This window comes from Leopardus geoffroyi, chromosome C2 (genome assembly GCF_018350155.1).
Source record: "Leopardus geoffroyi isolate Oge1 chromosome C2, O.geoffroyi_Oge1_pat1.0, whole genome shotgun sequence".
NCBI classification, from domain to species: Eukaryota; Metazoa; Chordata; class Mammalia; order Carnivora; family Felidae; genus Leopardus; species Leopardus geoffroyi.
In genome coordinates this window covers 125279138-125291002 of record NC_059333.1, presented here as the reverse complement: position 1 = coordinate 125291002, position 11865 = coordinate 125279138, and the positions used below count along the sequence as shown (strand labels likewise).

Below are 11865 nucleotides of genomic sequence, written 5' to 3'. Positions count from 1 at the left end.
ATATAAAGATGCCATATTTTATACACAAAAATATTCACAGTGGTAGTAACTCCTCAAAGGTAGAAATTCCGGTCTTACTCATCTTTATAGTGCCATTTTACAGAAAACTGCCTGGTACAGAGTAGGTATCCCGTGAGTGTTTCCTGAAAATAATGAAAGTGAATGGTATACGTCTTCAAAAAAAAAGGTACTCAATCAAGTAAATATATAAAATTTTAATATTTTTATCTGAAATATACAAAGGACTAAAGAGAAAGTCAATACCTAACTAAAATTCTCTCATGTAACTTCATTATTACAAAGTTAAGTCTTGAGTGTCAAAAATCCAACTCTAAAAATATGGTCTTAAAAATCACATATCTACATATAATACTAAGTAAATTGTCTTATGCTGCATCGTCATCATCCACTGCAGCATAGATGGCTTGATTCCTCCTCTTAATTTTCTTTCTTTGTTCAGGTTCATGTTCGTCACTCAGCCTCTTCAGGGGCAACTCGGTTAAGTCCTTTCCATCCTCCGACTCCAGAGCCTCACCAGGCTTCCCCTCTCTGCCATCTGGGGAACCCAATGTATCATCAGAAGATACAGTCATGGAACCTGGCAAGATCCTGACATCAGAGAAGCTTGCGGAGAAGTCAGAAGCTTGATCAGAAGAAGGCTCTACAGACGGTGTGTTCATGTCACTGTGTGTACTTACGATACTATCCTCATCCTCCTCTTCTTCATCTAGCATTATTTCATCTGGATTAATAGAGGACAGGGCAGACGTGTCTGTGTTATATTCACTACGGTCTTCACCAGAGTCATTACTCTCCAGGTCCTCCTGTTCTTCATATTCACCACACAAGTGATGTTCTTCCTTGGCCTTCTGCAGCCTGACGTTTATGTCAGTGATGCCAAGCTGGGCACAAAATTCAGTAGTTTGAGGATTGATCCTATGCACCAACTGCATTTGCATCTGTGGCCTGCTAGGGTCATAACAAGCAGCTGTTACGCTGAAGTTACATGGAACTCTGAGGTCATGATTCAGTATTTCCAATACTTTGTTCATAGCTTCTTCTGTTGCACTATAATCCCACCTATAAAAGTCCAAAACAATAGCTTTTTACATTTTATCAGCCTCAGACAACAAATGGTAAGATCTAACTGTGGACTTCAGGTGTAAGGATAAAATCTAAACCACATATAAAAATTCCGTTTAATAAAATAACAGTTAATTTACCAAAGGGCCATTTTGAAATAAAAACAATTCTTAGAAAAAGCTCTTCTTGGGGTGCCTGGGTGGCTCAGTTGGTTAAGCATCCAAATCTTGGTTTTAGCTCCAGTCACAATCTCATGGTTCATGAGTTTGAGCCATGTCATCGGGCTCTGTGCTGACAGCTTGGGATTCTCTCACTCTTCTTCTCTCTGCCCCTACCCCATTCTCACTTGCGCGCGCTCTCTCTCTCTCTCTCTCTCAAAATAAATAAAATTTTTAAAAAAGAAAAAAGAAAAAGCTGTTCTTAACTCACACTCTAAAATAAGCATTAGTTACTTTAATGTGTGAACCAAACCATCACATTATAGTTTTACACACGCTTTATGTGCTAATTTGGGTTGGTACTCAATAGCCCATTTTCTTACATCCCTTAGATGGAAAATTTGTAGTTTTCCATACCAGTCAGTAACCCTTGAATTATTCTGACACTCATTTAACAATAATTCCCTTGATTTGAGAAAAAAAAAAAAAAAAAAAGGTGGAGGGGACAAAAAATCATGCATGCACCAGAGAGAGCAAACCCTAAATGTCAGACTTACCTTGTATGCAGGCCGTTATTTTCAGGCATATTCCATAGGCGCCCCGTCACATTAATAAGATCATCAGTAGCCCTTAGAACAGTGAGCCATTCAATATCATACTCTAAGTACTCAGAAGCACTGGGGTCATGTTCTATTTCTATTACCTATAGGAAGAAATTGATAATTTTAAGAAAAAAATTTCTATTTTTAATATGCTAAGAATTTCACTATAACAATAAGATTTAAAAGGAATTTAATTTAGTAGCTTAAAAACACTAATGTAACGTATTCCAAAATTCTCACAATACATAAATTATAAAGAGCACAAATAAATTCTGAAGGGAAAATTAATTTTTTTTTTAATCATTGGAAGAGCAAAACTATATTGCAAAGTTATTTCATTTTCTTTTTACCTGAAGAAAGTCTCTATGTGGTAAGCATTTGTCCAAGGCTAAAAATTTTGTTGCTTTGGCCGTCTGTTCTTTATCCTTGGCCTACAAATATGAACCATAATTTTAAAAAGAATGTTAAATTTTTTTTTTAATGTTTACTTATTTTTGAGAGAGAGACAGACAGAGTATGAGCAGATAAGGAGCAGAGAGAGAGGGAGACACATAATCCAAAGCAGGCTCCAGGCTATGAGCTGACAGCACAGAACCCTACACAGGGCTCGAACCCGCGAGCCATGAGATCATGACCTGAGCCGAAGTTGGCCACTTAACTGACTGAGCCACCCAGGCAGCCCCAGAAAGAATGTTAAATCATCACAGTAATTCATACACAGAATAGGATGGAAACAATCTTTATTAAACATACCCCTAAGTTATGTGTCAAAGCAACAACTGTCACTTTTCCAAAATAAGTTACTTCTGCAACCACTTGTGTAATAACGGGCAATGCACTTAAACTCTCTGGGCTTCAACTTCCTTACAAAAGTCAAAGCAGACACTAATGCTGATGATAATGCCAGTGCTAAATCAAAGTATATAACGCAAAGGCTAAGATAACAGAAGAGCTGAAAAGTAATCTGGCAGAGCTAAAACTATATAACTTTTAAAAGAAATTATAAGGAAAAATCTTTACAATAAATTTGGGTTAGGCAAAGATTTCTTAGATACAACACCAAAAGTGATGGGATACATTCACAGAATGAAATATTACTCAACAATAAAAATGAAAGAAATACTAACACTTGCTACACGAATGAACCTCAAAAACACGCAAACAAAAGAAACCACGTTCCAATGACTATAGACTTTGATCCCACTTATATAAATTTCAAAGAGGGCAAATCCACAGAGACACAGAGCAGATTAGTGCCTGGGGCTGAGAGCAGGAACAAGGACTGACAGCAAACAGCACAGCAAACAGGCACAAGACATCTTTTGGGGTGCTGGAAATGTTCTACAACTGGGCTATGTGCTGTTTGCTCTGGAAACCTCTGGAACTCTGGATATATGCCAAAACTCACTGAATTGTACATTTAAATAGGTGAATTTTATGACATGTAAATTATATTCCAAGTAAGCTTTTTTGTAAAAACTGAATTGGCAGAAAAGAAACATGGGCAGGGGGTGATGGACCACAACATGAAGGTCATATTGGATGAAGTACAAAAGTGACTCACTGAGAACAGTAAGGCCCACGTAGGAAAAAGGACAGGAAGCAGCTATGGGACACCCTGCTGTGGGCCAGGTTTCAGTTCAATGGTGGTGATGGACTGAGAGGTGAAGGCACAGAGAGTGCAGGCAGATCTTGGCAGTGGGGCAGTTCTGAGAGAAAAGGTGATCTTTGGTGTTGGTAAAGGGGCTGAAAGAGACCACTGGCAAAGGCAGTCGAGGTTGAGGAGCTAATTAAAAGGGACTGAACATATTCATTCAGAGATAGAACTCCCTGAGGCTGACAACCCAAGATGGAATGGGGGGAAAGAACCAAAGCCGATGGTTCAGTAAAAATCCAGGCCCTAGGATTTTGAGCGTGTCATGAGCCCTAGGAGATGGGAGAGAATAACAAAGATGTAGAAAAGGTGACTGATCTGAATGGATAACTTGGACATTTAAAGAGGATAATCACCTTGGCAGTGGTCCAAAGGAAGAGAAAAGGAGTAACCTTGCCTCTTTCTCCCAATGAAACTGGGGAGTGAGGATAAGCCCACAACCGAAAGGGCCCACAGGAATGTTTCCAAACAGAATTTTCCAAACTGTACTTGAAGAACATCATTAAAGTGCACTTCCACCACAGAAAAGAGTATGGTCAAGTTCAAGCAGCACTGCACCCCACACTCCACTCACTCTTGGAGAAAGACGACGCCCATCAGCACATTAAAGACTCTCAGGAATTCTATAGAAGAAGACTTCGAGAAGGAATTTCTAACCTTGTTAACCCAGCGTTTTCTAAATGTTTTCCCTATGGAATACTTTAGGTGGAAAGTCAGTCAGAATGGGAGGGGAAAAGAATAAACAACTATCTCCATAAAAGCCTAAGTTGAAGTCTCTATTTATTCTCCACCTTTCATCAAGCACTATCACCCATGCAGCTACCCAAGGAAAATTCTGGAAGTCCCCCTCTGTCACCAAATCCTGATGATTCTGCCTCCAAAATCTCTCTGGAGATCGCGTTCTCTGTGTTCCCTCCCTGCCACAGGCTAGAACCTTATCTTATGCTTAAATAGCCTCTCTGCCTCCCATTTTACATTACTATGATCCATAGACAAAAATGCTACCAAACTAATCTTTCTAAAATCAAAGTCTGGTTTCACTACTCCCCAACTTTCCCCATTACCTTCTGGTTAAAACCCAAACTCCAGAACATGGCCCAGCAGGGCAGTTAGGATGTCCTTCCAGCCTCATCTCTCCCTCCGCCTCAGCTGCAGGGACTGCTGCAGCCCCCAGCGCACCACGCATTCAGACCTCTAGCCTTGGCACACACTGGGCTCCCTACCTACACTGCCCTCATATTCTACTGCTTCCTGGCACAATCAATTCCTTTGGAAAACCTTCTCAATCTCTTCATCTCTGTGTCTACATCCCCAATTCACCAGAGTCTGGTGTAGGCACTTCCACAGCATCATGGCACTTTTCATCACAAACTTATTGCTATCACTAATCACTAATAATAATACTTATTGCCTGCTTGTCTCTTCCCTGCCCCATGGATATGGAGTTACTTGCAAAAGCAAAGTTATCTTTGAGCTCTTTCTCTAAATTTACAACTGTGCCAACAGTGCCTTAGCCTACAGATATTTGCTAAGTGTTTGTCAAATCTAAGAATGTTCTGGTTTCTACCTGATGCTGCATCAAGGCTGCAAACTTCACATGAAGGTGTGCGGAAAACCAGTAGGTAGGTTTTAAGTGCTCTAGAAGTTCTGAGGCAGCAGGACTTCCCAATGTGTTATTTTCCACTTCTTGTCGGAAAAAAGATTTAGTCTTAAGAAGTTGCTTCTTATCTCCATAATGATATATGCTTCTTGGCCAATCGTGAGATAAGAATATGTCCATAGGTTGCTTCAGCTTTAACAGAAAAAGAAAGAAAACCCAAAAACAGATTAGCCAAAAGCAATCCCCTACACTTTCTCTCCACCACCACACAATTGTTTAACTGCTTAGATCTTTAGATTTCTATGTAATTCATTCTAAGCAAACTTTATTTAAGAAGGTCACAGAAATACTAAGAAATGCTAAACTCCTCACTCATGTAAGCAAGGAGAAAAAGCTTTCTCTCTACCTCACAAATCATTCTTATATTCCATGGCAAGGCAGGTCAACAGAGACATACTTTGATCTAACTGCCAACTAGCCATGGTCTTTAATATAGGGTTTCTGAAATATACAATAACCATTATTCTTGTCACTTTTAGTAAAGGAACTGTTTTAAGATACAGAGAGACACAGATTTCATGAGATCTCTAATGTAAATAATAGAGTAAAACCCAAAGATAAATTCCTTCTTTTTTTCTAATGGACTCATAGAGCATACACGTAAAAAATGCTGTTTGCTACATAAATTATACTAGAGGTATTCAAGGTAGCTGGTGTCTTCATGGGGACGCTACAAAATATACTCCATACATTATACATCCCCAGCACCTTCAAGTAATCGGCAACAAAACTTGGAAAACTAAATTAAAATAATTTATGTGTTCAAGACAATACAAGATAAAGGATACGAATAATCTCTGAATAACTGATTCCGGCAATAAGTGTGATGAAAATTCAGAGAAGAGTGATGGCTTTAAACTAGAAAACTGGTATCTAAGCTGGGTCGTCAAACACTGGTAGGACTGAGATGGGTGAAAGGGAAAAAGGATTCAAGGTAGGGACCTGTTATGAGTAGGACATTAAAGAAACGCCCACGAGCATCCTTAAGCTCCTGCAGAGGCTGTAGGGCATGGTGGGAAGGGTCTGACAGCTTCAGGCGACTCCACCACCTAACTCCTAGGGAATTTACTGGAAGGCTGCTTACCTATCTGAGCCTTGATCTCTCATCCTTAACGTGACAAAGTTAGAGTAATACTTACTGCACAGAATTGTGTGGCGATTACATGAAATGTCATGGGTGATAACTGCTTAGCCCAGTGTCAGGCATTTAATGGGTTCTCAAACAAAAACCTAGTGTCAGCTACTCTCTAGTTAAGCCAGTGTTCCAATACCACTTTCACAATTTTACCACATTCTCTATCTTCCTTACCATTATTTATTCCCTACTTAATACCATTATTTAAAATGAAATATTCTAGGGCGCCTGGGTGGCTCAGCTGGTTGAGTGTCCGACTTCGGCTCAGGTCATGATCTCACAGTCTGTGAGTTCGAGCCGCATATCGGACTCTGTGCTGATGGCTCAGAGCCTGGAGCCTGCTTTGGATTCTGTGTCTCCCTCTCTCTCTGCCCCTCCCCTGTTCATGCTCTGTCTCTCTCTGTCTCAAAATAAATAAAAACATTAAGAAAAAAAAAAATTTTTTTAAATAAAAAAATAAAAAAAAATAAAATGAAATATTCTAATATTTTCTTTAAAGTATCACTTTATTCCGACATATATTCTTTAGCCTTATTCTAAGTGGTAATATACACAGTCATAGATTAAATGTTCTATTTTATTATTACTTCCTAAAATAAATGCATAACATTAGAATAAAAAAAAAAGTTCATCTATGAACCTCCTAAAAGGAACTCAAGATCCAAACTTTAGAAATACTGAAGTATTCTATACTGAAATATTTCTTGGAAGCGGTATACCAAAATGATCAAAACACATTTTGGTACAGAATGACTTTAACTAATTTTTTCAAGTATGCTGCAATGTAATTTTTACATACCTGTTTTAATTTATAGACTTCAATATTTCTCACATGGTATATACTCCTTATTGTAGCTGGATTATAAGGGGGGCACTCAAAATGACCTTGAATTAAAGAAGAGAAATAAGCTATATTCAACTCCCTTAAATACGGCAAATACAAATAACATACACACACTTTTCCAAAACGGAGGTCTGTCATTACCATTTTGGTTCTTAAAAATTCTATGAAAACACTGCTCTTAAAAGGCTGGTATTAGAAAAAAAAAAATGTTGGTATTTTCTACTAATGAGTGATCACTATAAATCTAAATAATTGAGGGGCTTATGATTTTTTAAATTAAATTATAATTTGGAATACGTTGTTTATTCATATAGTTTAAAATTTAAGAGATATCATCAGAAAGGAATAAAAAGTAACCAGTGATGCCCAGAGCTGGGGTGGGAGCAGGGATTAACTACAAAACTTTTAGGAATACTAGAAATGTTTTAAATCTGGATGGTCGCACAACCCTACATAAATTTACCAAAATCACGACATTGTATACTTACAATAGTATGTAAGTTTTACCTCAACAAAGCTGATAAAACAATGGGAGGCAGGGATCCTCCTATTCCTACTAACTACTAACACTACCTAGAGGCAACTCAAGTTAATCAGGTTTTAGTATTTTATTCCAGGGACATCATCTATGCATTTAATACACAAACTTCTTTATCCTCTCTTTTTTTTTACACAAATAGCAGTATAGTTGAAACATGTTCTATGCCTTGTTGTTTTTTTTTTTTTTCACTTAACTTGGAGTTCTTTGTGTATCAGTTACACATAGAGTTGCTTTCTTCTCCTTTTTTAAAAAATTAGCTTCATAGCATTGCACTGTATAGTTTTATCATGATAGAGTTATGTTAGAGTTAATTACTTCGTACCTTTTGCCATTACAAACGAGGCTGAAATAATAAATGTGTACACATCATCTTGCATGTGTGGAATATATCTGTACATTAAATTCCTGAAGTAGAACTCCTGTATCAGAGTAGTTTTATAATTTCCACAGATTACCAGCTGTCCTCCAAAGAGTGAGGACAGTTTGCACTTACACCTGCCGTGAAGGAGACAACCTATTTTTGTACTCCCCTGCCAATAGTTTAGAATCGTGGGGAGCAGGGCAGCAGGGAACAGATCTGTGATTTAACAGTTACACAGAGGATGTAAGTTTTAGCTGCCAACTTAATTCATAAAATTTTGAAATCAATGTGAACTCAAGCTATTCCTTTAAGATCAGTTTTTTCAGATACAATGGAATAAATGAGTGCACTGCGATATGCTTCTATAATAGAATACTATTCACAAATTAAAATGAATGTATCAACATGGATTTCAAAAACACATTAAACAATGAAACAAGTTGCAGAAATATACATGCAAAATGATACATTCATATGAAATTTAAAACATGCTACATTGTACACTGTTTAAAGCTGTTACCTATCTGGTAATGACATAATCAAGCAAATAACAAACACCAAATTCAGAAGAGTGACTCGTGGTAAGGAAAGGGAAGGATAAAAGGAGAATAGGACTGAGAACAGATAAACTATGAGCTCTGACTGAATCTGTACTATTTCTTTAAAATCCTGACTGGGGTGCCTGGGTGGCTCAGTCCGTTAAGCGTCAGACTCTTGATTTTAGTTCAGGTCATGATCTCATGGTTGTGAGATCGAGCCCCACATGGATCCTGCTTGAGATTCTATCTCTCCCTCTCCCTCTGCTCCACCCCTGCTCACACATTCTCTCACTCTCTCAAAATAAATAAAACAAAATAAAATCGTAACTAAAAGTGGCGAAACGCTAAGACTTGAAAAAACTAGATGGTGGATACAGAGATAATTTGTTCTAGTACTCTCAAATTTTTCATATGCATAAAATAAAGTAGTCAGTTCAGGGGCGACTTGATGGCTCAGTCGGTTAAGCATCCGACTTCATTCAGCACAGGTCATGATCTCGCAGTCCATGGGTTCAAGCCCCACGTCGGACTCTGTACTGACAGCTCAGAGCCTGGAGGCTGCTTCAGATTCTGTGTCTCCCTCTCTCTCTGCCACTCCCCAACTCACACTCTGTCTCAAAAATAAACATGCATTAAAAACAATTTTTTTTGAAAGTAGTCAGTTCAGAGAAAAAATTCCATGAAAAGGTCAAACTATATATTATGCTTAAGTTAGTCTGAAGATGCAAGTTCTAAAATTTAAAAACAATTCTCAGAACAATACCTTTTCGATAGTCATGAGATTTAAAGATACCAGAGATTCCACCAATCCTTACACCTCGGTATTTTACTACACCCGCCAAACCTGAAAAAGTACGCAGTTAAATAAAATTACCATAGGCAGAAGCAATCTCTTTACTAACTAAAAGAACAGTTTAAAGGCGTAGAACTCCATGCAGTCCTAAAATTATTTGAAAATTAAATATCAAGATGAAGTTACTCTTTCACATAGCAATATGCCAACAATATAAGAGGCAGACTAGGGATGAAAGGCCTAGAAGCAGATCAGGGAAGATACTAAGCAGAAAGGAAGGACCAATGAGATTAGGTATGTTAAGAGAAAAATAGACATAATTTGGTACTTAGTCAAATACTACAGTGGGCTGGCAGGGAAATAAGGAAAAGTGTCTTATGATGGATTTATAGGTTATACATCTGAAAGTCAACAGGTATAAAGTATAAATAACCTCCAGTTTCTATATTTTATTTCTGATTGATCATCTTCAAATATCTTTTCACAATATTACAGTTGTCAAAAGAACAATCAGTAATGAAGTAGATAAATTATATTTCTGAAGTTATCATGTCATCATTAGAGCTGAAAACATTTAAGCGAAGAAAAGAATGGACTAAATAGTCTAACAGGACTAAAATTGAACCTGAATCTAATCCGGTTGTAAATCTAAACACAGATTACAGGTAATGCAGAGGATAAAAGGAACACGTTAAACAATATAAGAAATTCCAATCAGCTAAATCCAGAACACAGGAAATTCTACAAGAAAAAGTTCCCATTTTCTTCAACAAATAACAAGCATGGGTAGGAGAGAAAAGGGACACTTACAGCCTAAGAGACTTCAGAATCATGACAAGCAAATGAAATGTGCAGGCCTCATTTGGATTCTATTTGAACAAGTCAAACAAAGTAAAACAAACATCTTTGTGATAATCACAGAAATCTGAACATGAACTAAGCAATAAATAATGAGGAATTACAGTTACTTAAGTAAAAGTTTAGAGGGGAGTGGGGTTGAAATAAGGATGGCAGAATAATAGTTGTTGAAACTGGTTAACACATACAGAGGTTCATTATACTATTCTCTATTCTTCTGTATGTTTAACAATTTCCATCATAATAAATTTGAGTTTTCTCAATCAACAGAAAGAGTAAGAAAAAATAAAGGGATTGCAAACAGTACATAAGGCCTTTGCATTTTTTACTATGTTTTATTATCTATATTGCTTAAAATACTAGAAGCATGGACATATTTTCATAATTACCTACTTAAATTAACCATTCTAATTACAGTTTCATGATTAACTATTTAAATTAAGAGACATTTCGCAAACACCATATATCTCAAGATGCTGCCTTGTTATACAAATCCTGACAGGCGCTTCCATTACAAACAAAGCAAGAAATTACCCAGAACACATACCTAAATAATAAATGTTTGGCGCTACCCAGCCACCATAGGGTAACTCTTGCAAATGATTTGAGGCTTCATGGTTTCCCCCAATGAAAATTGTGAGAACTGGGGCCTTTTTTTCACCGGAGTAATACCTAGAACATAAGAGTAAAGTTGTCAGTTGGCATAGCAGAAATCAAGGATAGAGAAAAGCAATTAGGCATGCCCATGCAATCGGGCATAGCAGAAAAGCAAAATAAGGCCCAAAGGAGATATTTGAGCTCATTATAAAAAATTAAAAAGCTCTTTCTAAGTGAATTGCCTATACTTGTTCTTAAGAATGAAGGTCTGCCACCTTGGGTTTAAAGCCAGTGTACGCTCAATGAACTTTGTCAGTTCTTAACCTTAGCTTCTAGAACGCGGACGAGCACAGAGGAGGCGTCCAATAAAAACTCTTGCATCAGTAAATAGACTAGTCCCAGAGTCCTATCAAGTGCAAGGTAGATTACCCTGTCAGCTTCTTCCTCCAGGTTTTCCCCTCAGGCTTCGATCCCTTCCGAAACAGATAAGACAGGTGAAAGGAAAAGAGAAAAGTGACATTTACGAAGCACCAGTTCCTAGACACAGCGTGAACAAAGAAGGTAAGTAAGGGAGACAGCGAGTCAGTGGCAGGGGGAATTCGAATCCAGTCCGGGTTCTCTCCCACTCACTCACTGCCGGCTAGTCACGCCTCGCACCGCTGGGTCTGAGGCCCGGACCTCGCTGCTCACCTGTAGAAGGTCTGCATGTGGCGGTACTTGGGCGGCACGGCCATGCAACGCAGGTCGGCCTCGTTGCGCACCGCCTGGAAGTCGCCGCAGCACAGCAAAAGGTCTATCGGCCCGGGGCTGCGCTTCTCCGCCAGCGCCAGCGTCTCATAGATCTTGTCCAGCTCGCCGTGGCAGCAGCCGGCCACAGCCACCCGCATCCTGCCGGCCGGAGACGGGGAGCGCTGCCCGCAAGCCCCTAGACCAGACCCAGCCTAGGCCGGCGAGCAAGGAGCAGACTGATCGCTCAGCTCCCGCCAACACTAACTGAGCACACGCCTCGCAGAGACGTCTGAAATAGAACCCACTTCCGG

At 38.7% G+C, this 11865-nt stretch overlaps 1 protein-coding gene across 1 annotated transcript; it reads right to left on the bottom strand.

The window, feature by feature from the left end:
* Positions 1-200: 200 nt before the first annotated feature.
* DBR1 (debranching RNA lariats 1) lies at positions 201-11865 on the bottom strand. Its single transcript, XM_045503524.1, has 8 exons — positions 11516-11865; positions 10776-10900; positions 9341-9421; positions 7092-7177; positions 5065-5289; positions 2194-2274; positions 1799-1944; positions 201-1080 (listed from the first exon to the last, which is right to left on the bottom strand). Exons 1-8 carry the CDS (start codon positions 11710-11712, stop codon positions 387-389), a joined length of 1635 nt encoding a protein of 544 aa, XP_045359480.1. The 5' UTR covers positions 11713-11865; the 3' UTR covers positions 201-386.